General features: G+C 38.6%; 1 protein-coding gene across 1 annotated transcript in view; it reads left to right on the top strand.

Annotated features, from left to right (window-relative positions):
* The window catches only part of LOC143033801 (E3 ubiquitin-protein ligase UHRF1-like), a 66,150-nt gene that overhangs the window by 6,502 nt on the left and 32,868 nt on the right, over positions 1-26,780 (top strand). Inside the window, exons 3-7 of the mRNA XM_076199296.1 lie at positions 15,939-16,095; positions 16,208-16,394; positions 16,519-16,705; positions 16,866-17,094; positions 21,560-21,771. Of these exons, the coding sequence (XP_076055411.1) occupies positions 15,939-16,095; positions 16,208-16,394; positions 16,519-16,705; positions 16,866-17,094; positions 21,560-21,771 (972 nt within the window). The remainder of the gene's footprint in view (positions 1-15,938; positions 16,096-16,207; positions 16,395-16,518; positions 16,706-16,865; positions 17,095-21,559; positions 21,772-26,780) is intronic.

Here is a 26,780-nt window from a genome sequence, read left to right as displayed (position 1 = left end):
GGGTCAGAGGCAGTGTCGCAAGACACAGCAAGGCCACTTCATTAAATTGGCAACCCCCTCCCCCTGTCCCCCCATGCAAAAAAGGAGAAGACAGGCTACGTCAAATTTTTCTCACACATACTACCTCATGTATCACAGCATCATCCATATACAACCGTTCTCCATTCACCAGTCTTCTGTCCTCTCCCATCCTTCCTCAACAGACATTCCCCTCTTCCCCAAAGCCCCCTTCACCCCATCCATCCATCTCATCCTAGGACGTCCCCTCATGTTCACTCCCTCCACATCTGCCTTCCATACCTCTTTTACTAGTCTTTCTTCACTCATTCTTTCCATGTGTCCAAACCATCCTAATACTCTTTCATCAACCCTATCTCCCAACTCCCTTACCACCCCTGTTCTCCTCCTTACCTCCTCATTTCTCACTCTATCCAGCCTAGTAACCCCCATCATACTTCTCAGACACCTCATCTCAAACACATTCAAACTCCTTCTCTCTTCCTCTCTTATGTTCCATGTTTCTGCCCCATACAGTGCTGTTGGCACAATCACTCCTTCATACAGTCTCCTCTTAGCATCCATTCCCAAATGTCTATTCCTTATTACACTTTTTAATCCACCAAGTCATTTACTCGTTTCTCTCAATCTATATTCTACCTCCACTCCACCCTTTCCTGCCACATTCGCACCCAGGTATCTAAAACTATCCACTTCCTCCAGTCGCTCTCTTTAATGCTCACTTCCAGTCTGCTGCCACTTTAACCCCTTGTACATCTCATCATGTTACTTTTACCCACATTTATCTTCAATTTTCTTCTTTCACACACACTCCCAAACTCTGTCACCAACTTCCTCAATCCCTCCTCTGATCCTGCTACAAGTGCAGTGTCATCCACAAACAACAGCTGGCTCACCTCCCACTTTTCTCCATTTTCTTTAACCATCTCCAATCCCTGACCCACTACCCTTGCATTTACCTCTCACACCACCCCATATATGTACAAGTTGAACAGCCAGGACATAACACATCCCTGACGAAGTCCCACCTTTACCTCAAACCACTCACTCTCTCCATTTCTAATCCTGACACATGCTCTACTACTATAAGTTGCAAGAACTACAAATTCCTTGTTGATACTGGTTCACAAGTATCCCAGTTACCTTATGACTCTGATCTCATCTTAGACTGATAGATGTATAGAAAAACAAAATTAATAAAACACCAGGGCCTGACAGTTGGCATCCAAGAATCTTGAAGGAAATGAAAAATCAAATTGTTGTTCCATTAGGTGGGGGGGGGGGGTGTTGTATCCAGAGGTGTCCCAAGATAAAAAAAGGTGACAAAAAAAAACAGTGAACTACAGGCCTATAGGCTTAACTTCAATCATAGGAAAATTGATGGAAACTATCATCAGAGATGCTATCAAACCCCATTTACAAAATAACTTTAATAAATGATAGCCAGCATAGATTTAGAAGGAAACATTCTTGTGTGACTAACCTACTCAAATTCAACAACAGTCATATAAAATTATGACAAAAGAAATGGTATAGATTTAATATTTCTGGACTTTGAGAAAGATTTTGATACTGTCCTGCATGAAAGACTACTTGCTAAATTAATGGTAGCCTATTAAGCTGGACTGATAATTAGTTAAATAATTGTAAACATGTTTGTTCTAAATGACAAAACTTCTAGATGGAAAATTGTTATGAGTGGAGTTTCTCAAGGTTCTGTTCTTGGTCCACTTCTATTCATAGTATTTATAAATGATATAGATCACAGACTGAAATATATAGTTTTCAAATTTGGTGATGATACAAAAATGTGCAGATTGGCAAATGATCACTTAAACCAATTAGATATTCAAGAAGATTTAGGTAAACTAGAGCAGTGGTTTGAAAAGTGGCTAGTGAAATTTTACACAAGTAAATGTAAGGTTATGCACATGGGTAAAAATAACTACCGTATTTTACGGCTTACAAGACGCACTTTTTTGCCTAAAAAATAGCCTGAAAAATGCTAGTGTGTCTTCCAAGACGAATGTATTGTAAGGCAACACCCAGGCTCAAGTGAGCTTGGACACTTGACCGATAGCGACCTGGATTTGTATGTTGAGTCATTACACTATGATGTTAGCTTAAGTACTATTTAATTCAACCTTTTATATGATGTAAACTCAGTACTTAGCTGTTACAAGTATTTCCAATACCAAAATCTTTCCTGGAGCCTACTCGGCGTGTGGAGAAAACAGGCCGTTCCCTCGTCTTATAGCAACACACATACACACGAACACACGCACTAGGCAGGTGCCTTTATCAGTTACCACCAGGCTATTACACATGTCACAAGATTTTTTGTCCTGGAAATTATCACCCATGGCTAGTTCATCAAACCAATATAGTTATACTATCGCATACAAGCTACAAGTTGCACGATATGCCAAAGAACACTGTAAAAGAGCAGCAGAAAGACACTTTGGACCACCGCCTACCGAAAAAATTATTCGGCAGTGGAGTTTTATGTCTACATACATATTTAAAAAAATATATATATATATTTTTATGAAAATAAAACCACCCTTGGACAATGAAAAATGTATAGTATATTTACTAATCACCGACTAGTATCATCGCCATACAAACAAAATCAGACAAGTGGTTTCGCAATGTAAACAATACGTCCAATACGTGTTGTCATTGCTTCTTATGTTTTTGTGTTCAGTGGTCGGGTATATGGTGAATGTGTTCTTGTATGAGAATGACCTTTTTTTTTTTTTTTTTAATATATATATATATATATAGAAACAAGCCCATCGGCTACGCCGGGGGGCTTCGCCTTCGGCGCGGGCCTGGGCTACGCCCCTTTTTAGGAAAATAGAATATCAAAATCATATTGCTTTTTATTTCTTGTCAACATCTAGCTGTTCTCGCAAGTCATCTATATAGGCAATTTGTGCTGGTGTTAAATTTCCGTTCAAAACACCCTTTATATATATATATATATATATATATATATATATATTTCCTTTTTTCCTTTAATAACTTTTTTTTTTACTTGCTTTTCTTGTTTCAAAACTTTGCGAATTGTTAAATCTTTTGCTTTGGCCTCTCTCCATTCCTTTCTAGCCTCCTTCTTCTTCATTCGTTCTTCTTCTTCTTCGAGTTCTTCTTCTTCTTCGAGTTCTTCTTCTTCGAGTTCTTCTTCGAGTTCTTCTTCTTCGAGTTCTTCTTCAAGTTCTTCTTCTTCGAGTTCTTCTTCTTCTTCGAGTTCTTCTTCTTCACCGCAGTTGGCGGTGTAACCGATTTACCCCCAAACACCTCTCACCTCAGGAAAAAGAAATAATTGTAAAAAAAATTTATTTGTAATAATTTCTTTCAAATATTAGGGTGTGTCTTCCAAGATGCAGCGTCTTACAAGCCGTAAAATACGGTAAGTTTGATTGCAAGTTATTTGGAAATTCATTAACAAAAGTGAATAGTGAAAAGGATCTTTTTGTAATTATCACTAATGATCTCAAAGCATCTAAGTAGTGTATTTCCACATCAGAGAAAGCAAATAAGATTCTAGGACTGAATGCATGATCTTTTGATTTAAAAGTCCATCTGACATTAACATACATATACCAAAAGCTTTTTCCCCCTACACGGGGGGTAGCCAAAAAGAAAAAGGCATAGAAATCACTCCCACCCATTCCATTTCCTATATATTCCATTCCCCTCCACCCTCCTCCCTCCCTCTTATCTTGGCACCTGGATGACGGGTCATCCCTGCATCCTGTCCACTGCCCTGGGTCAGAAGTAGTGTCGCAAGACACAGCACATCCACAGCAAAGCCGCTTCATAAATTCGGCGACCCCCCCCCCCCATCTCCGTCCCCCCATGCAGAAAAGGAGAAGATGGGGAGAAATCCCTTCGGGCTGCATCAAATTTTTTCTCATACATACTTCCTCGCCCCCCATCCCCCACCCACTCCCCCTCATGCATCACAGCATCATCTATACACAACCCCTCTCCATTCACTCCTATCTTCTGTCCTCTCCTGTTTTTCCTCCACAGACATTCCTCTCTTTTGTAATGCCCCTTTCACCCCATCCATCCATCCATCTCATCCTAGGACACCCTATCAAATTCACTCCTTCCACCTCTGCCTTCCACACTTTTTACTAATCTTTCTTCTCTCATTCTTTCCATTTGTCCAAACCATCCTAATACTCTTTCATCAACCCTATCTCCCAGCTCCCTTTCCACCCCTGTTCTCCTCCTCACCTCATTTCTCACTCTATCCAGCCTAGTAACCCCTATTATACTTCTTAGACATTTCATCTCAAACACATTCAAACTCCTTTCTTCCTCTCTTATGTTCCATGTTTCTGCCCCGTACAGTGCTGTTGGTACACTCACTCCTTCATATAACCTCCTCTTAGCATCCATTCCCAGATGTCTATTTCTCATTACACTTTTTAATCCTCCAAGGCATTTACTCGCTTCTCTCAATCTACATTCTACCTCCACCCCATCCTCCCTTTCCTGCCACATTCGCACCCAAGTATCTAAAACTATCCTTTTCCTCCAGTCTTTCACCCTTAATGCTCACTTCCAGCCTGCTGTCACTCTCTCCCCTTGTACATCTCATCACCTTACTTTTGCCCACATTTATCTTCAGCTTCCTTCTTTCACACACCTCAAACTCTGTCATTAACTTCCTCAATCCCTCCTCTGATCCTGCTATAAGCGCAGTGTCGTCAGCAAACAACAACTGGCTCACCTCCCACTTTTCTCCATTTTCTCCTTTTCTTTAATCATCTCCAACCCCTGACCCACTACCCTTGCATTCACCTCTCGCACCACACCCATCCATGTAAAGATTGACATTAACAAGTTATATAAATCCTTAGTCGTCCACATTTGGAATAAGCTGTATCTGTATGGTCACAGAACCTCATTAAAGACATTGACAGATTGGAAATAGTACAATGGCAAGCCATAAAACTGATTCCAAAGGACTCCTTCAATAATTTGAAGCAAACCTTGCTGGACTACACCTCACTTATACCAACAGACTGTCAACTCGCAACTGATGGTTCAAACCTAGCCGTTAGTGCCACCCTGTATCAAGTCATAGACAGTGAGCCAATGCCCCTGGGTTTCTACTTGCTAAGAAAATCTTGGACACACAATGTACGTACTCTACCTGTGACCAAGAACTATTGGCTGCTTATCTGGCAGTTTTGCATTTTAACTCCCTCGTTGATGGACATACAGTTACCCTATTCCTTAACCACGAACCTCTAGTTGCATCTTTAACCCCAAGTCTATTTCTAAATCTGACAGACAACGACAACTCTGTCATCTGAATATGTTTCCTAAGCTGAGTACATTCTCGGTGACAACAATGTCGTTGCCGTTTGCTGATACCAATGTGCTGTTTCACTCGATGTCTGACATGAGTGGTATCACAGAAGGACAGGAAAATGACAATGAATTGGAAACTTTTGAGTCTAAACTATCCAAGTTCATCTTGCCCACTAACTCAACACTGGTGTGATACCTCTGCTAAGACTCCTCACCTTTCATTTCATTATCCTTACAGGATAATGTAATCTCTTCCTGCATAACCTTTCCCATCCAGGTGTCCAGTGAATGTCGTACACTACCTTGACCATACCTGCTTCATGGCCTTCACTCATGCCCTAAAGTTTGGATGAGACTAGGGAGAATCCATAAGAGTAAAGGCTATGTACTCTGGTCCTTATGGCATCCTCCATCGCTAACCCAAGTACTTCATTCTTAGTCCCTCAGGACAACACCTCAGTTTCAATAGATTGAAATTGGCTTTTCTTCCTGTCACTAGATAAACTCTGTGTCACACAGCTGACATCCCTGAGACCAACACTCAACACATCACTGACTATGCCACTTAGTGCATGACTGCCATCACCCATTGAAGGGCTCTGCCACATGCAGCTGATGCCTCAGACATTGCCCTTGGTTCCTCTGTTACCTCTTCCCCTTCTTCCCTCTCCCCTCCTCTCCTCCAAATGCTTGAGTTTTGCAAAATTTAGGCAGTGACCTGATTAGTTGCAAGAAGTGGTGCAATCAGAATTGCGGAGTCATATTCGGAGGTTTTAGCTGGGAGTCGGAGTCGGATTTCTAACAGTACTAGGAGTCTGAGTCGGAGTCAGAATTTTTCATCCGACTCTGACCCCTTAAGTCCAAAATAAAATTATTTTTTTAACATGGTTTCCCAGTTTGGTTTTACCAGTTGCACAATTTAGCATTTTTTGTATGGTTTTGTTTTTATTTTTGGAGGCAATAGTGAGTGTGTGCAGTGTATATGTGGTCTCTCCAGATGGAAACAAAAAACAATCCATCAATAATAATAAAAAAAAAAAAAATACACAATACTGACAAGCTATCGTTGTCAGTCTGGGTAAAAGTGTCTGTGGTCATGTATTTGTAGTTGTTTTCTGTAAGGAAAGTGAAACTATATATATATCATAGTTTGTACTATACTGCAATGCTTCTACTTCAACATATATAAACATCAATTTGTGCTGCCACCATGCGATAGCATTGTGTACTACTAGTACTAACTAATGTAAACAGACAACAGCTGCAGATTCTAGAACTCCATCATGTACACACATACATGACAGTGTAGACAATAGTAAATATCCACTACGTATGCACTATGCACGTACGTCTTCATGTATGTAAAAGTCAATGGAAGTGTTTTTGTGTGGTTTACTGTTTTGTAGGAGCTATGTCATGCTGGGATAATGCCCTGAGATAAACTTTGACCAGTCTCAAGAGGCCAGATAGGAATGACATTAGAGCATATGTCACAGCATTTGATAATGACTGAAAAGGGGAGGAACAACAGCAGCTATGAACAGTGTGCACAGGGGAAGGTTGTTTCTCTTTCCTGAACTGATTCCTGGTTTTTATTATAACATGGTGAAATTAATTCTGCAGTAAGTACTAGGTAGGGCATCCTCCATTAACCTTTCCTCATCATGATTTGTCACATTTTTTCCTGATATTGTGATAGAAGGTTTATGAGAATGGACAAATGAAATATCATGATTTTTGGGGGGGGGAGGGGAGGGGCACAAAGGAAAAGGAAAATATATAGCTTGAAGTGGCAACTCTGCCATGACAGATTTGAAAGTGCTCATAAGCTGGTAGATGATCATGAGCATAAATAATACCATTATATGTTTGATATATGAATGTTTATACGAATATACGTGCTTGTGTGCATATATAGGTACTCCTCGTTTAACGACGACAATTGGGACCAGCGCGCCGTCGTTAACCGAATTGGTCGTTAAGCAAAAGTGTATACATATACGTACATGTACTGTATGTACAATGTCCAGCAATACATGCATCTTTATTTTCGTGTATTTTCCCTCTTTTATACAGTACATTAAAGGTTTATTTACGGTGGTTAGGTTCCTAAAATTACCGTATATGACCAAATCCGCGTATGCTGACATTCCATATTGAATATCGGGGTATTTTTTTAGTTTCGACCATGGGCGCAATATAACAATAGAAATTTAATTATTAATCTTGTAAATTAAAATGTATCAACATAATATGCAATTTTGTGGGTGGAAATGAAAGTAAAAAATACCATGCTACAAGAAAATATGCTAATGAACGAAGTCGTCTGCCAACGTCTCTCACGACGACGACAACGAGGACGAGCCGGATGACATTTAATTTGCAGGTAATGATTTATCAAACACAGGTTAGGTTAGACGAATTTATCATCCTTTCATTTCTTCGACATCGGCATCTATCATAACAAACATGGTGTACCATTCGTCCGACATGACTTCGTTACTTACGAAATTTGTTTTAGCACCTTTTTTTTTTCCGCTCACAAAATTGCATATTACGTTGATACATTATAATTTACAAAATTAATAATTAATTTTCTAATGCTATATTGCGCCCTTGGTCGAAACAAAAAATTTACCACTACCGGTATATACTGTACCCCAGGTAGTTTTTTCAGCTTGCAGGAAGGTAATGTAGACCTAAGCTTCAGAACACTTTACCTCACAGGTAATATCCACCGTACAAGTTCATTTATAACATCATACAAATTTGCCTCAGCCAACTTAATTATCGTACACGACGTCATAACTTCGGGAGATTTACGTTAAACGAATGTCATAAAGCCCGTCGTTACTCCGAGTTGTCGTTAAACGAGGAGTACCTGTATATATATAAAGCTGGGTGAGTGTATATGTGAGTATATTTATCATACAAGTGAATGTTTCACGTAAAAAATAATATACAGATGCTTCTCTACTTACGTTCATTCATTTTACATTTTTTCGATTTTACGTTTGAACTGACTAGAATTTTTTTTTTTTTTTTTAAGTGAATCTTTGAGTTTGGCGCGCTCTCCGTAGTACGAGACATTCAAACGATACTTACACATGACGCTGGGTCCATTGTTTACATGGCACAAACGACAGACTGAAGTGCCTTGCCTCCTCCTCCTCCTTCTCCTCCACCATCTTACTTTATGTTGCTTGAATTTAATTTATTTGAAATTAATGTTATTATTTTTCAATGTTATGTTTATAATTAATGATTTAGGGGTGTTTTATAAGATACGGTAATAGAACTTATGGATGTATAGTACAGTATGAACGGTCATACATTACTTACGTTAATTTTCACGTTACGTTTGGCCCTTCGGAACGTAACTAAAACATAAGTTGAGGAGCGTCTGTACATGAAAAATATTTATAAAATGCTTGTTGAATAGGTGTGGGAGGCTGGTATATGGATCTGCAGAATAGATTTCCACATAGGGGTCAAGGAGTTAAGGAATCGGGAGTCGGAGAAATCAAAGGAGTCTGAGTCGGTATCCTAGGAATTCTAGGAGTTGGAGTCGAAGTCGGACCGTATACCATCCGACTCCTCAACCCTGGGTGCAACATTGAGATAAATAGCTAATATATCAGGAGAGACCAACTGATGAGAAGTTATTTTTCTAGAATCTAGCTGAGAAGTTGTTGATCAAAGGTAGACACATTTTTAAAATGGACATAATTTTGATAAGACACGTCAGAAAAATATAGAAACATAGGCATGAAATAGGGGAAAAAAAATAGAAAATTCAAACTTACACCCATTAAAAAAATGCTAATTACATAATCAAAAATATATATAGGATGTGATGTTGCACATTTTTAAGAAAGCAGAAGCTCATGATGTCAGTCATTGCTTATACCTGGTCACCTCCAGGCTATGAAACCTACACACCACAATGGAAATAAAGTTTCCTTTTCATGCATATTCTTATAACATGAAATTTGTATGGAATATGACACCACCACCCCTTAAAAACTGATGCATTGGGACAGATTATGTGCTATATCATGGTCTTTTCTTCTGGCGTGATGTGTTTGTAAATTATAAGCTCGTAACATAAGACTCCATTGAGTCGGGTGTTGGTTAGATTTGCCAGCTGTAACCAGATGATGAACCACCAGTGGGTTGGTCTCTGTGGAGATATAATTCCATAGAAGGATGAATGTATGGTTCAAAATGTTTGATACCCTCTATTACTGCTAAACATTCCATCTTGATTACAGAGAAGTTTCATGGAGATTTACTTAACATCATGCTGAAATACACAACATATAATAGTCTATCAGTGATCTGCATCAGAGCAGTTCTTATGATACATTACTTGCATTGGTGAATAGTTGGAAGGGTTTGGAACAATCTAGAGCTTGCAGGACAGGATTATGCATCAACAAGAGTTTTAGGTTTTGAAATTCATTTTGACATATAGATGGCCATACAAATTTTTTATCTATTTGTAATACAGTGGCCACAAAAAGATTATGCACTAAGGATTCTTGGACAATAAAGCTCAAAAGTACAACTTGTATGTGTTTTATTTTCACTTTAGAGCTACACTTAGTATTTAGTCATGTTTCCATCGAAGGAGTGAGGTTGACAAAGTAGGTGCTGCCCATAGTGACCCAGAGCTTCTTCACTGCCTCCTCCAGGTCTGAGATATTGGTGGGTTACTATTTCTCCAGGTTCTTCATCACATTCCAGGTATTTTCCATTGGGTTGAGGACAGGGGAATTGCCTGGCCACCCTAAATACTACTTTTAGAATGTTTCTTGCCAATCCATTGTCCTCTTTATCTCTCAGGAACCATACATACATATACCAAGGCTTTTTTTTTTTCCCTTACAAGGGTGGTAGCCTAAAAGGAAAAACCATAAAATCATTCCCACCCATTCCATCCCTGAATACACTCCACACCCCTCCACCCTCCCTCTTATCTTAGCACCTCCTGGATGACGGGTCATCCCTGCACCTTGTCCACTGCCCTGGGTCAGAAGCAGTGTTGCCAGACACAGCACATCCACAGCAAGACCGCTTCATTAAATCGGCGACCCCCTCTCTCCGTCCCCCCATGCATAAAAGGAGAAGACGGGGAGAAATCCCTTCGGGCTGCGTCAAATTTTGCTCTCACATACTACCTCACCCCCCCCATCCCCCCACACATTCCACCTCATGCATCACAACATCATCCATATACAACCATTCTCCATTCACCCTGTCTTCTGTCCTCTCTCGTCCTTCCTCAACAGACATTCCCCTCTTCCCCAAAGCCCCCTTCGCCCCATCCATCCACCTCATCCTAGGAGGTCCCCTCATGTTCACTCCCTCCACATCTGCCTTCCATACCTCTTTTACTAGTCTTTCTTCACTCATTCTTTCCATGTGTCCAAACCATCCTAATACTCTTTCATCAACCCTATCTCCCAACTCCCTTTCCACCCCCGTTCTTCTCCTCACCTCCTCATTTCTCACTCTGTCTAGCCTAGTAACCTCCATCATACTTCTCAGACACCTCATCTCAAACACATTCAAACTCCTTCTCTCTTCCTCTCTTATGTTCCATGTTTCTGCCCCATATAGTGCTGTTGGCACAATCACTCCTTCATACAGTCTCCTCTTAGCATCCATTCCCAAATGTCTATTCCTCATTACACTCTTCAATCCACCAAGGCATTTACTCGCTTCTCTCAATCTACATTCTACCTCCACTTTCACTCCACCTTTTCCTGCCACATTTGCACCCAAGTATCTAAAACTATCCACTTCCTCCAGTCGCTCTCCCTTAATGCTCACTTCCAGTCTACTGCCACTTTCACCCCTTGTACATCTCATCACCTTACTTTTACCCACATTTATCTTTAGCTTTCTTCTATCACATACTCTCCCAAACTCAGTCACCATCTTCCTCAATCCCTCTTCCAATCCTGCCACATGCGCAGTGTCGTCCGCAAACAACAGCTGGCTCACCTCCCACTTTTCTCCATTTTCTTTAACCATCTCCAATCCCTGACCCACTACCCTTGCATTTACCTCTTGCACTACCCCATCCATGTATAAGTTGAACAGCCCGGGCTCCAGGAACCAACTTGGGTTATGTTTTTCCATTACAGCATATATTACTACACACTTTATTTTTGTCTACTGTATCTCCTACTAAATTTTCTTGATTACCTTAATGACAGCATCTTTGGCCTTCTGCATTTGCTGATGAACTATTTCTTTAAAAGTTATTTTGTTTTTCTTTTTCCCAATCATTTCTGAACTGTTGCAAATTGTCTTCTCTTGCTTTTTCCTGCTTCAATGGCCATTGCTTGTATCTGTTCGTCCACCTCTTTCCTTATGGTCTCGTTGTGTTTTCATTATTTTTTAACCTCTCAGTTTCACTTTTTAACTCGGCCAGTTCTTTTTTTAGTGCACTTAACTCTTCTTTTATTTCCTCATTTACTTTTTAAATCACTCTTTATTTAAGTCTTCATTTGTCTTCCATAGATCTTCAGTTTTCCACCTTGGCTATTGTGTGGGTGGGTACTAATTGGCTCTGTATCTGAGTGATAGCTTTGTCCTTGTCGAAGAATTTCCTGGAGTGTTTGCCTAGTGCGATACCTGGTGTGAAGGGAATTGTACTAGCATTTTGGAGAGTAATTGAAAGTATGCCATGAGTGAGAATATATGTTCCAATGAAATTTTGTCTGATGCCCAGTGAGTTGAAGCTATTTGACCGTGTTTTCTTTTGTATTTACAGTCATCCCTCGTTATTCACGGGTTTTTTACCTGTGGTTTTGACTATTCACGGATTTTAATTGAAAAAAAATGAAAGAAAAAATAGATTTTGACCCATTGTAAAGCCACTAATGCATCCTGCGGCCCATGCTGCCTGCATGGGCCGCGGGCAGCATGACCTGCCACTCAGTTCACACATGTTCTTTAAGGTGAATAATCGCAGAATAATTATTTTTTCCATAGCTGTTCATTCATCAGTTTCCTGTTGATCAGTACCAAATGTTCCCCAATATCAGCAATAGCTTCTCCAAAAATAGCAAAAAACTAGACCTATGTTCAATTGTATCATTCAGAGCGCCAGTGCATCAACACAGTGGGCATAGCCTATCGACCAGTCATTGGCCGCGGTTGACTGTCAACTGTGCGCACCGAGAAGTCGAGAACAACAGCAGTGGTGAAGTAGTCAGCTGGAGTGATGCAATTATTTATTGGTTAATAAATGTGTTGTTGATATTTGTCTTTGAAGTATTTCCTTTTATGCCATGCATTAAAAGTTGGATTTTAGCAATGAAGGAGGGTAAGAAATACAAGATATGAAGTCAGTGAGTGAATGGCCCTATTATGGGCCATATTATATTATTCTTAGTTTATTGTTATTAGATTATATTTGTTGACCGCTGATATATGAGAAGTGAATTTATTATAAGTGGAAGGCATTTAAAGCATGTTTCAACTGTTAGAGAAGTGTGGCTAGAATGAAGTACAAGAGTGCGAGTTTTGGCAGTGATATTCCGTAGATTTTCAATCATTTTATCAAAAAGTGTATTTGTGGTTTTAGCCATTCATGGGGGTTTTGAGAATGTATCCCCCGCGAATAACGAGGGATGACTGTACCTAGTAGTTGTATCTTACAGGAAGGGAACTACGCTCGTGATGTCTCACTTTGTGTGGGCCATGATTGTAAGTTTTTGCCAAAGAGTATAGTGGGAAAGTGCTCCAAGTTGCTTGAATGCAGCAAAGGACTTATTTAAGTGTTCTACGATTTCCTGATAGTCTGAGGTTTCCTCAAATCAGACTGAATGATGTCACCAGCTGATGTATATTCTTATCCATTCTGGTTGTTAATATGGATATTTTACCCTTGTCTGTGATGTTTCTTCATGTTATCTCTGATTCAAGCTCAGAGAGGAAATTCTGTACAGGAATGTTCTTGCTGTTGAAGAGAGGTAGTGCTGTCTCATCCTTGACTAAGGTGATAATGTTTTGTGTTGTCATGGTGTTTTGAGTAGGAGGTAAATGTTCTAAAGAGTTGCTAGAAGGGACATGTTTGGTGTATTTGAATTGAGCGTAGAGCAGCTTCGAATGCAGGGTCAGTATGTCAAGTCAGAGGGCTTTGGACACATTTACTAACAGAGAAAAAAAAATCAAAAAGGCTCTTGCTCCTAGGTGATAATGAGAACTGAAAAATATCTACTTACTCAAAATTATACGGGGGGGGGGGGGGCGCCACGTTTGGATTTAATTGTATTTACTTAGTATCTTACAGGAAGGGGAGCTATTCTCACTGTGACCAGACTTTGTATCTCGCAGTGTCTAGTTTGCTCTTAAATTCGTGTATGGTTTTTGCACGCACTATTGTTTTATCCAGTTTATTCCAGATATCCACCAATCTGTGTTGAAAACTGATTTTTTTCAGGTCTTCTATACCTATCCCTTATGAGTTTCTTATTATGATCCCTTGTATTTCTCTTATCCCAGTTTAGTAAGTGCTCTCTATCAAGGCCTTCTGTTCCTTTCATGATTCCGTAAATGGTCAGTAGGTCGCCTCTTTCTCTTCTTTGTTCCAAAGTCGGTAATTTAAATTTTGCCAGTCTCTCTTTATATGACAGGTTTGAAAGTGTTGGAGCCATTTCATGGCTGCTCTCTGGATTTGTTGAATTTTCTTTATATTTTTTTTTTTGGTACTGGATGAACATAGTGTTGTAGCATGCTCCAGTCTAGGCCTTATTAGTGTGACTAGAATTTTTTTTAACCCGTTGTCTAAATAGGTAAAAGCCAGCCTTATTGATCTTAGCAAGTTGTAAGACTCTACGACAATTTTTTTTTATCTTTTTATCAGGGGACATGTCATTTGAAATAATTTACTCCCAGATCTTTTTCAGATCCCACTTTCTTTACTTCCTTGTTTCAATTTTATATTGTCCTGATATATATATATATATATATATATATATATATATATATATACAGACGCTCCTCAACTTACGTTCCGAACGGCCGAACGTAAGTTGAAAATGAACGTAAGTTGTTACTGTACTATACATCCGTAAATTCTATTACCGTATCTTATAAAACACCCCTAAATCATTAATTATACACATAACATTGTAAAATGATAACATTAATTTCAAATAAATTAAATTCAAGCAACATTAATTGAGATGGAGGAGGAGGCAAGGCATGTTCAGTCTGTCGTTTGTGCCATGTAAACAACGGACGCAGTGTCATGTGTAAGTATCATTTGAACTACGGAGAGTGCACTAAACTAAAAGATTTTTTAGTCAGTTCAAACGTAAAAACGAATGAACGTAAGTAGAGGAGCGTCTGTATATATATATATATATATATATATATTTTCCAAACTGTATTATGCTACATTTCTTAATGTTGAAGTCTACTTCCTACTTTTGGCTCCATTTCAAAACCTTGTTTAGGTCTCTGTAGTGATTCACAATCTGTTTCAATAGTCACTTTCCACAGCAATTTAGCATTATCTGCAAAGAAGCTCGTGTAACAATCCACATCTTTATCCATGTCGCTCGCATAGATAGCAAACATTATTGGAGTCAATACCGATCCCTGTGGGACTCAACTAATTATCTCCTCTCATGCTGAACTCTTTTCTCTGAGTACTACTCTCATTTTTCTACCATGCAAGAATTCCTCCATCCAGTTTAGTAAAATATCTTGTATCCCTCCTCTTTTTTTTCTCTCCTCTCTCTCTCCCTCCCTCCTTCCCTCCCTCCTTCCCTCCCTCCCTCCCTCCCTCCCTCCCTCCCTCTCTCCTTCCCTCCCTCCCTCCCTCCCGCCCTCCTTCCCTCCCTCTCTCTCCACAATATCTTGTGTTCAAGAAAGTTTTTTTTATGTTGATGCCATCACTGTTAAATTGTAAGATGTGGATGTTGCTTTACAGGTTGGGGTACAGGTGGGGAAGGTAGGAAGGTGGGAGTGAGATTATGGGTGGGCATGAGGAAGAGGTCCAGATGTTTGTGTGGTGTTTTATGTCAACAAGTGAGGTGGGCCCAGGTTTTGCATAGATTCCATTGAACTGAGCCCTTTGTTTGGCAGCTCAAGGTGATGGGTTTGGAACATATTGGACAGGTGTAGTTTGTGATGGGTGCAGGGTTGCTCTCTAAATCTTTGGCTAGTAGAAGAAGGATGATTGCCAGAGAATCACCCTTTGAAGTAGATTTTCTTCTTCTTCTTCTTCTTCCTAATTCTTCCTCTTCTTCTTATTCTTCCTCTTTTTCCTAATTCTTCCTCTTCTTCTTCTTTGTAATTGAAGTTGCTCCCAAGGATCTGTGCCACCCACAGGGGTGACAAGGTCTTCTTGAAGTGGTTTGACCCTAACTCCTTCCATGCTGGGGGTTAACGGTGGTGCCAGGACATACACACCACCACACACCAGGACCTGCCCATGGAGTTGTAGCTCATGGTCTCCATCTATCATAATGTATTTTAATTTCACAAGTGATTTTAACTGTATATATTCTGTATTTCTCCCTGTCTCTATACTTTGCCTTTTTTCTTTTAAACAGGTATGAAGATGAGGCTCCATCAGCAATCAGGTTGAAGCATATTCGCCCAAGAGCTCACACAATTTTTAAATTAAATGAGCTCAGACCAGGAATGCTTGCTCTTGTCAATTACAACTTAGAAAACCCAGAGGAAAGAGGATTCTGGTATGATTGTGAGGTTTGTATTCATTATTATCAGTGTTAGATAAAAAAAATATTGGCATTTAAAAAAAAAATATAGGATTTTTATTATATATTATAATATATTATAATAGCTTCTTTACCCCTAGGTAAAAAAAGTACCCAATTCCAAAGAGAAAAAAAAGTTGGTTGTTACCATATTTGTTGGAGCTGAGGAAACACCCATGGAGGATTGCCATATAAAATTTGTAAATGAAATAATGAAAATTGAAAAGAATGTCAAATTGACAGAACGGGAAGACATTCACTTGGAAACACAAGGTTCACCAGTGAAAAGTATGATCTTTTTCTCTTTTCTTATTCTAATACATTGGTTTCCTATAGTACCATCAAATTGTTATATATTTACATTGGTTTCTGGTGTTTGGTAAGAAATGTTTAATGCTCTTGATTGGGACAGGGAAGAATGCCCCAAACTGCAGTCATTGCAAAGACCTCCCACAACGTAGATGCAAGGAATGTGGCTGCTATGAGTGTGGTAAGAAGGATTCTCCAGACAAACAAATCATGTGTGATGAGTGTGACATGGCCTTTCATATTTATTGCCTCTCTCCTCCATTAGAAAGCATCCCTGATGTAGAAGAATGGTAAGACATTTGTAGGATTCACTGTATGGCACAGAATATCAGGTATAGACAGCATATATTTCCAGTGTCATCGGTTTCTTTCCTTAGCTTGCCATTTTGAGGGCATTTCTTTTACTATGAGATGTAAATACTTAAGTTTATGTTAAGCACTTCTCTGCAGGTACTGTCCCCATTGTAAGAATGATGACTCAGAAATTGTGAAAGCTGGGGAGAAATTGAAAACAAGCAAGAAAAAGGCAAAAATGCCTTCTGCCAAGGGTACTTCAAGGGATTGGGGCAAAGGTTTTGCCTGTGCAGGTAGACAGAAAGTTTGCACCATTGTACCTAATGACCACTGTGGACCCATACCTGGTGTGGAAGTGGGAATGCTCTGGAAGTTTCGGATGCAGGTAAGACTATTGTGTACTTTTTTGTGCTGAGGTATTGACTACACAGTTATGTGCTGTCAGTATGAAAGATGCACTCATAAGCAAATTGGATAGTTCCTGATTAATCCACCATACCTAATTGGCTTATACCAATTAACTAACCAAATATATGGAGTCAGAAGTGGGAAGTGAACTTCAATATTAAGAAATGTATAATGGAATTTGGAAAAAGTAAAAAAGAATATCAGAACAATATAAAATATTTGCAAAGTAAAAAAAGTTGGTTCCAGAAAGGACCTAGGAGTAATCATCACCAAAGACATGTCCCCAGACAAGCATACATACATATACCAAGGCTTTTTCCCCCTTTCAAGGGAGGTAGCCAAAAAGGGAAAGGCACAAAAACACCCCCACCCATCTCATCTCCAAATACACTCCACACCCCTCCCACCCTCCCTCTCATCTGAGCACCTCCTGGATGCAGATAAACAAAATAGAGAAACCTACAATTTATTAAGATCAATAAAGGTGCCATTTAATTACTTGGATGAGATAGTAAAGAAAATACTAATCACACTGATAAGACCAAAATTGGAGTACAATAAACCCTCAATATAATGGATCTTGATATACCAGATAGCTGATATAACAGACAAAAAAAATCTGACCAGACAAACCCTTGATATAACAGATTTTCATCCATTATAGCGAGGGGTCCTCAGTTATAATGGATCTTCAGATATAATGACACACCGGTCCCCATATCATTCATTATATCAAGGGTTTGCTGTAATTTCTAATCCTACTAATTTCTAATACTGGACAAACTTCAGGATATAACGGATCTGTCCAGTATTTCCATCAGATATAACGGATCTTCGGATATAACAACATACCTCTGTTACTATATCATCTGTTATATCAAGGGTTTACTGGACACTGCGACACAATGGACACCCAGTACAAAAAAGAATATAAGGAAAATAGAAAGAATCCAAAGAGCAATGACAAAGATGGCCTCAACACTTTCAAAATTGACATATGAGCAAGATTGTCTAAACTGGAACTGCCAACCCTGGAACAAAGAAGAGACAGAGGTGATCTATTGGCCATTTACAGAATCATAAAAGGTGCAAAGCCCTTGACAGAGAAGACTTATTAAAATGGGAGAAAAGAAAAACAAGGGAACATGAAAAAAAAATCAAAAAGGACAGTTATAGAAGAGATCTTAAAGTTTTCCACACACAGCTGTGGATGTCAGGAACAAATTGGATGAAACAATAGTTTGTCCAAACACCATACAAGAATTTAAGAAGAAACTAGATGTTGCAAGATACAAAGATGGGTCACCAGGAGCATTGCTCCCCTTCCTGTGTAATACAACTAGGTAAATACATATATACATGTGTGTATTTACCCTAGTTGTATTATATGAGAAGAGAGCTATGCTCCTAGTGACCCTTCTTTGTATCTTTCAGCATCTAGTTTGTTCTTAAATTCTTGTATAGTTTTTGCACACACTGTTGCCTCATCCAATTTGTTCCAGATATCTACCTCTCTGTGTGGGAAACTATTCTTTTTCAGATCTCTTTTATAAATATCCTTTTTGAGTTTTTCATGTCCTCTTGTTTTTCTTTTATTCCACTTTAATAAATCATCTGTCAAGGACTCCCATCCCTTTCATAATTCTGTAAATGGTCAGTAGATCTCCTCTTTCTCTTCTTTGTTCCAGTGTTGGTAGTTCCAGTTTGGACAATCTTTGTTCATATGTCAATTTAGAGAGTGTTGGTGCCATCTTTGATGTTGCTCTTTGGATTCTTTCAAATTTCTTTATATTCTTTTTAGTACTGAGTGTCCATAGTGTTGCAGCATACTCCAATCTTGTTCGTATCAGTGTGACTAATATTTTCTTTATCATTTCCTCATCCAAGTAGTCAAAGGCCACTTTCATTGATCTTAGTAAATTGAAGGTTTCTCAGACAATTTTGTGTATATGCTTATCGGGTGACATGTATTTGCTGATAATTACTCCTAGGCCCCTTTCCAAGCTAACTTTTTTTAACTTTGTAATAATTTTGTATTGTCTTGATATTCTATTTTTACCTTTTCCAAACTCATTATACTACATTTTTTTATGTTGAAGTTTACTTCCTACTTTTGACTCCATTCCCAGACTTTATCCAAGTCTTTCTGTAGTGATTCACAGTCTTCCTCTGTACTTACTTTCTTTAGTAGTTTTGCATCATCTGCAAAGAAGATATAACATTCCACATCTTCATCCATGTCATATATATGGCAAACATCAGAGCCAATATAGAACCTTGTGGGACTTCACTTGTCATTTCTTCCCAGGTTGAGTTTTTGTCTCTAAGTACCACCCTCATTTTTCTCCTTGTTAAGAAATCTTTATTTTGTGTGGTACTTTATCAAATGGTTTTTGTAGATCTAGGAAAGCACAATCCACCCATCCATCCCTTTCTTGCATTATTTCTATTAGCCATGAGTAAAAGGAAATCAAGTTAGTGACACTTAATCTTCCCTGTCTAAATCCAAATTGTTTTAGATTCAGTATATTATTTCCTTCCAGATGTTTAATCCATCTAATTTTAATAACTTTTTCATATATTTTTGCTATTGCGCTTGTAAGGGAGACTGGTCTATAGTTAGTTGGAATTTTCATTGTCCCCTCCTTTATATATTGCTACAATATTTGCATTTTTCCAATCTTGTGGAACCTTTCCTTCCTTGAGTGAGTAATCATTTATCTTTTATATTTTATCTGTTGGTTCATCTGTACATTCTTTTAATATCCAATTTGCAATTCCATCCAGACCGTGTGATTTTCTGACATCAAGGTTCTCTATTTGGTCCCTTATTTCTTTCTGTGTCTGCTATTTCTTTCATTGAGGGGGATCTTTCTGTTCTTCCTCCCAATTTTGTTTAATCAACACTTCCAAATCTTTCTCATATTTTGCCCTTGTAATGGGTTCACTTCTCAAGGAATAGCTTAAAGATGGCCTTTTGCCACTCTTGCCCATTTCCAGTACTTAGATTTTTATTATTATAATTATTATTATTGAACTTCATTTCCCATTCTTGAATCCAGGCAAAAATAGTGTCTAGATATTTTCGAAATAGTTTACCATCCTCCTCAATTTTCACTCCTCATGAGTTTTGTGTCATCTTCAAACATGATGGCATAGCTTCTTCTTTCCATCATGTCATTGACTTAGACAAGAAACATTATTGGTACAAGCACTGAACCTTGTGGAACTCAGCTCATTCCTGCTCTCCATATGGACTTCCTTTACTACTGTCTCATTTATATTTCCTTCAAAAAAATCTTTCATCCATTCTAGTAGTTTGTCACTCAGTCCTCCAATAGGGTTCAATTTCCACATAAGTTGACTGTGAAGTAATTTTTTTCTTCTGATATATAGCTCATAAATACCTGCCAAATTCTTGTGCACAGTATCGGATGCCTAATGTACAATCCATCAAATTACATACATACATACATATACCAAGGCTCTTTCCCCCTTCCAAGGGAGGTAGCCAAAAAGGGAAAGGCATAAAAACACTCCCACCCATTTCATCCCTAGATACACTCCACACCCCTCCCACCCTCCCTCTCATCTGAGCACCTCCTGGATGACGGGTCATCCCTGCACCCTGCCCACCGCCCTGGGTCAGAAGCAGTGTCGCAAGACACAGCACATCCACAGCAAGGCCGCTTCATTTAATCGGCGACCCCCCCTCTCCGTCCCCCCTTGCATATAAGGAGAGGACGGGGAGAAATCCCTTCGGGCTGCGTCAAAATTTACTCACACATACTACCTCACCCTCCATCCCCCCATCCATTCCACCTCATGCATCACATCATCCATATACAACCATTCTCCACTCACCTCTGTCTTCCGTCCTCTCCCTTCCATCAAATTACTTGCATTATTAAATATAAAGTCACTGCTGTATTAGTTGTTCTATTTCACTCTGATTAATAATAAACACAGACGTGATCAAACCCATTCACAGAATTCGGGGGTCACTCAACTACAACTATAAAATATAATCAAAATGCCAACACTGGTATTCTTGTATACCTACTCATGCCTCATGACGTTTATGTAGGCACCATCATATTGGCTTAACCGAAAAAAGGGTATTATAAATGGATATTTATGGTAGTTTAGGTATTGCATTGTTGCTGTGGTGATAATTTGTTCAAGAATTGTATGATTTTGTGTGTGAATGCAGTGAAACAATGTACATAATGAATAGGAGTCATCATTCTTCACTTTTTAATATCTTTCTAAGGGTTATATTGTATGAAGTTCTACAGGTGAAACTTGTATGATTTTATAGCTGAGTAAAACTGTAATAGAAATTGTTAGTCGTGCATATAAGTAGAATTTGCCAGTAGATGGCAACTGCACAATGGTGATTATTGATTTAGAACAATAAAACTTCAAAGTGATTCCTTCAGGTTTCAGAAGCAGGGGTACATAGGCCACCAGTAGGAGGAATCCATGGTCGAGACAACTGTGGTGCTTACAGTATTGTACTATCAGGTGGTTATGAGGATGATGAAGACTTTGGTGACTCATTTACATATACAGGATCTGGAGGTCGTGACTTGTCTGGTAACAAGCGCACAGCAGAACAATCATGTGATCAATTGCTGACCCGTATGAACAGGTATGTATCTAAAAACAGGGTAATGCTTGTGGGCTCTGGCAATCTTTTACTCTCCAATTTATTATATCTGACTACATTTACATACAATTCCAATTATTCTCCAATATATGGCTATATTTGATTGGCTGGTGAGCTTGTGTGTGCCACAGGAATGGAATACTTGTATAGTTTCATTTCACCAAGGAAAATGGAACAACTAATGTACTTTTAGAAGAATCGGTTTGTTGAGTGTAGTTAGGAAGGCATGTCGGAGGGTGTTAAGGGAGCGCTGGAGGTGCTTATAGGCGAGCGTGTTATAAAAGTTGTTCAATTTCTCTGGTGAACTTATGTATATTTACCCTTTACAATAGAGAATTATTGCATACTAAATTGTTTTAGTAATATGGATATGTTACTTGTAATTAATAATAATATATATATATATATATATATATATTTTTTTTTTTTTTTTTTTTTTTTATGATAGTATCTGTGATCATGGAAGTATCCATAGGCATAGGTAATCAGCCTACTATGTAGGAAATGAAAGATTAGAGTCTTGGGAACAACTTCCATAAAGCAAATTTCCTCTCTTTTTTTTTTTTAAGTACTCAAAACTTTAGTGAAAATCTGCTTGGATAAATGAAACAAAAAAGAGTAAGTTACAGTTTCCTTTATTTTTGCTATGGAAATTAAAGAATGACTTTCTCATAAATTTGAAAGAATGAATAAAATCGGACAAATAGAAACAGAGATATGTCTATCTAAATAACAAAAAAGTTGACTTTTCAGGAGAGACATTGAAAGTTAAAGGGAATGCACTAACATTAAATTACAGTTTCCTTTATTTATTTATTTATTTTTGCCAAATTAAAGAATAACCATTTCTCTTCAGAAATTTGAAAGAATGAATAAAATGGGACAAAAAGAAACAGAGATAGGCTATCTAAATAACAAAAACATACTTGTTAGGAGAGGCATTTAAATGCCGCACGGACATTTAAAGGGATACACGGACATTAAGTTATATTTTCCTTTATTCTTTTATTATTGATGTGCAAGAGTGAGATACTTGCCAGATGTCGCCAATAATTTATCTATTTCATTTTATATATAAGAACAGAAACGGAATTGAGATGTAATTTTTGGTCGAAGTGTTACCACTATTATAGAGAATCTTTTGAAATGCTTATCTGTTGGAAGAATAAAAAAAAATTATACAATCGCGTGCATGAATAGCATGAGAATATGACGTCACCCTGCTTTTACACTTCGACAGCTACTAAAGTCTCTCCTTTTAGCATCGTTCTGTGGGTTTAGTCAAACTGCCAGATACCTCCATATCAAGCTGCCAGATATCTCCATAGATATTAATTGCAGTAAAAAAACAACTGGCTATCAAAATTTTGACTTATTTCAAATGTTATTTATGCAATGGGGTTGCCAGAGGTTGCCAAAAATTTATCTATTTTATTTTATATATAAGAAAAGAAACGGAACTGAGCTCTAATATATGGTTTGAGTGTTACCACCATCATGGAGAGCCTATTGAAATTTTTACCTAAAATTCGTTCATTTTCCATAATTTTTCGAGTTTTCGCGTCCATGGCTCCCTTAATTGAGAGGATCAGTTGATCAATCCATTGCCCCAGGTCTCTTGGAGAAGAGCCATGGCCTCCAGGAAACCAGTAACAAAGTCCAGTCAGGACCACAATTCAGAGAAAATATTGTATTGTCTGAGGATAATCAGTGTGGGGCATTGTAGGATAAAGTTTTCTCTACTGTGTGGTGGTTATATCTGAGGCAGTTCGAATCTGTGGCCAGGCTTATTTTGTGTTGGTACACTCCCATTAGATGGGTGTCACGCAGTGTCCAAAAAAGGAAGGTACAGTGATGGTGGACTGGCTGGTGAGGTTGTATAATGTTTGTCTGAAAGAGGGTAGAGTGCCACTGGAGGTGCCTGTATAATTTCACTTTACAAGGGAAAAGTGGACAAATGAGAGTAGTAGTTTCAGAGGGATCAGTTTGTTCGAGTGTAGTTGGGAAGGCTTACGGAAGGGTTTTGATTGAAAAGATTAGGAGAGGAACAGGGAGTACTTGGTGAGGAACATAGTGGGCTTGGGAAAGGTAGTGGTTGTGTGGCTCAGATTTTTGTGGTAAAACAGACATGTGATAAGGCTTTAGCAAAGGGTAAGGATGTTTTTGGGCCATTATGGATTTGAAAAAGGCTTATGACAGGGTAGACAGAAATGCCCTGTGGGAGGTATTGCAAATATATTGGATAGGAGGAAAACTTAAGAGTTTTTATGAGAGTAGTATAGCCTGTGTTTGAATTATAAATGGTAAGAGTAAATGGTTTGAGGTAAAGGTGGGACTTGGATTAGATGGTACAGGAGGTAAATGCAAGGGTAATGGGCTGGGGATTGGAGATGATTAAAGAAAATGGGAGATATGCCAGTTGTTGTTTACTATGCACTGAATGGCCTACTAGCTCCGGCACTTGGCCTTCAAGTAAAAAATTTCATAAATCAATCAAACAGTCAGTCAGTTGTTTACTGATAACACTGCTTGTAGCAGGATCAGAGAAGGGATTAACCTCTTCAATGTGAGTCAAATTCTCGCAGGCAGCATTAGCTGCCTGATGTACAGTGATGCATCACAATACTGGTACTATAAAATATAAAGTTACAGCTTATTACTCATTCTCTTTCACTGAATTTTAATAACCACAAAATATGAAGAGGCCAGTTCACAGAATATGGGGGTCAATCAGCTACAACTCCAAAATATAAGATGCTGATGTCAGCATCATCATATACCCATTTGCTCCCCATGACATCTACGTAGGCATTGTTGTATTGAAGAGGGTTAAGGATGTTAGTGATGGAGTTTGGGAATGTGTACAAAAATAGGAAGTTGGTAAATGTGGGTAAAAGTAAGGTGATGAGATGTACAAGGGGAGAGGATGGCAGCAAATTGAAAGTGAATATTAAGGAGAGAGACTGGAAGAAGTGGTAGCTTAAGATATTTGGGTGCGCATGTGATAGGAAAGGGAGGAGTGGAGGTGGAGGTAGAATGTAGATTGAGAGAAGATTTAAAAGTATGATGAGAAATAGTTGTGGGATAGAACACCATGGGATTTATGTAGTTATTTACATAGTTGTATCTTACAGGAAGGGGAGCAATGCTTATGGTGTCCCGTCTCTATACCCCCGCTGTGTCTAAATTGTTCCATACATCCACCACTCTGAGGAAAGCTGTTCTTTTTCAGGTCTCGTTTATAACTCCTTTTTGAGCTTCCTTCCATGTCCCCTTGTGTTTCTCATATTCCAATTTAGTAATTCTTCTCTCTCAAGGACTTCCATACCTCATGATTCTAAAGATGGTCAACAAGTCTCCTCTTTCTCTTCTTTGTTCCAGGGTCGGCAACTCTAGTTTTGACAATTTCTCTTCATATGACAGTTCTGAAAGTGTGGGGGCCTCTTCATAGTTACTCCTTGGATTCCTTCAATTTTCCTTGTATTCTTTTTAGTACTGAGTAACCATAATGTTGCTGTGTACTCCAGTCTTGGCCTCATCAGTATGACTAGTATTTTCTTCACCATCTCTTCATCCAAGTAAGTAAATGCCACTTTTATTGACCTCAGCAAGTTGTACATTTCTCTGACAGTTTTGTTTATCTGTTTATCAGGGGACATGTCCTTTGTGATTATTACTCCCAGGTTTTTTTCAAATCCCACTTTCTTTACTGCCTTTTCACCACTTTTACATTGTCCTGATATCCTGTTTTTACTTTTTCCAAATTCCACTATACTACATTTCTTAATGTTGAAGTCTACTTCCCACTTCTGACTCTATTCCCAAAGTTTGCTCAGATCTCTTTGCAGCGACTCAGTCTATTTCAGTGCTCACTTTTCTCAGCTTTGCATCATCAGCAAAGAAGCTCGTGTAACTCTCCACACCCTCATCCGTGTCATTCACATAAATAGCAAACATTATTGGAGCCAGTACTGATCCCTGTGGAACTCCACTAATCACCTCTTCCCAAGTAGAACTCATATATCTGAGCACTACTCTCATTTTTCTTCCATGCAAGAAATCCTCCACCCATTCCACCTTGTACCTCTCCCATGGTTTTCAGTTTTCTTAGTAGTTCTCTATGTGGCACTTTATGAAAAGCTTTTTGTATGTCTAGAAAAGCACAATCAGCCCATTCATTCCTTTCCTGTATTATATCTAATAGTTGTGATAAATACAGATCAGAGTTGTGGCACATGCTCTTCCATGTCTGAATCCAAACTGTCTCAAATTTAGTATGTTGTTCTCCTCCAGATGTTTTGTCCATCTATTTTGATAACTTTTTCACAATTTTTGTCTACAGTACTTGTAAGGAAAACTGATCTATAATTTGTTGGGTAGACATTGTTTCCTCCTATATACATTGGTACAATGTTGGCCTTTTTCCAGTCTTCTGGTATTTTTCCTTCCTTAGGTGAGATATATGTTTGTAATAGTGTAGGTTGTTTTCTTTGTGTTTAGACTGATTGTTTCAGTTATGGTGTCTGATTGTCAGGTATCTTGTTTTGTTGGAGAAGAGTATGATATGTATTTGTAATACAAGTCCACCTTTGAGTTATCTCCTCTTATTGTTGTGTAATTGTGAAGGAGGGTATTTTTTGTGGTGTCAGTTTTGTATTTTGCATACATGCTGCATGTTGTATTTGTATAGGAAGTGGAGCAGTTCTGAGTGAGTCCAGTGATGTTCATCTGTAGTATGTGGTGGTGTATTTTGAGAATGGTATGATGTTGTGTTCTTGTGTTATGAGTCCACCTTTGTGGTTTGTGTTATGGTCTCAAATTGTGTAATTTGTGAAGGAGGGTATATATATATATGAAGATAAATGTGGGTAAAAGTAAGGTGATGAGATGTACAAGGGGTGAAAGTAGCAGTAGTCTGGAAGTGAGCATTAAGGGAGGAAGTGGATAGTTTTAGATACTTGGGTGCAAATGTGGCAGGAAAAGGTGGAGTG

Source organism: Oratosquilla oratoria, chromosome 16 (assembly GCF_046742065.1).
Source record: "Oratosquilla oratoria isolate Oo_2021 chromosome 16, ASM4674206v1, whole genome shotgun sequence".
In the NCBI taxonomy this organism is placed as follows: Eukaryota; Metazoa; Arthropoda; class Malacostraca; order Stomatopoda; family Squillidae; genus Oratosquilla; species Oratosquilla oratoria.
The sequence above is the reverse complement of the archived record's forward strand: the minus strand, read 5'-3'. Positions and strand labels throughout refer to the sequence as shown.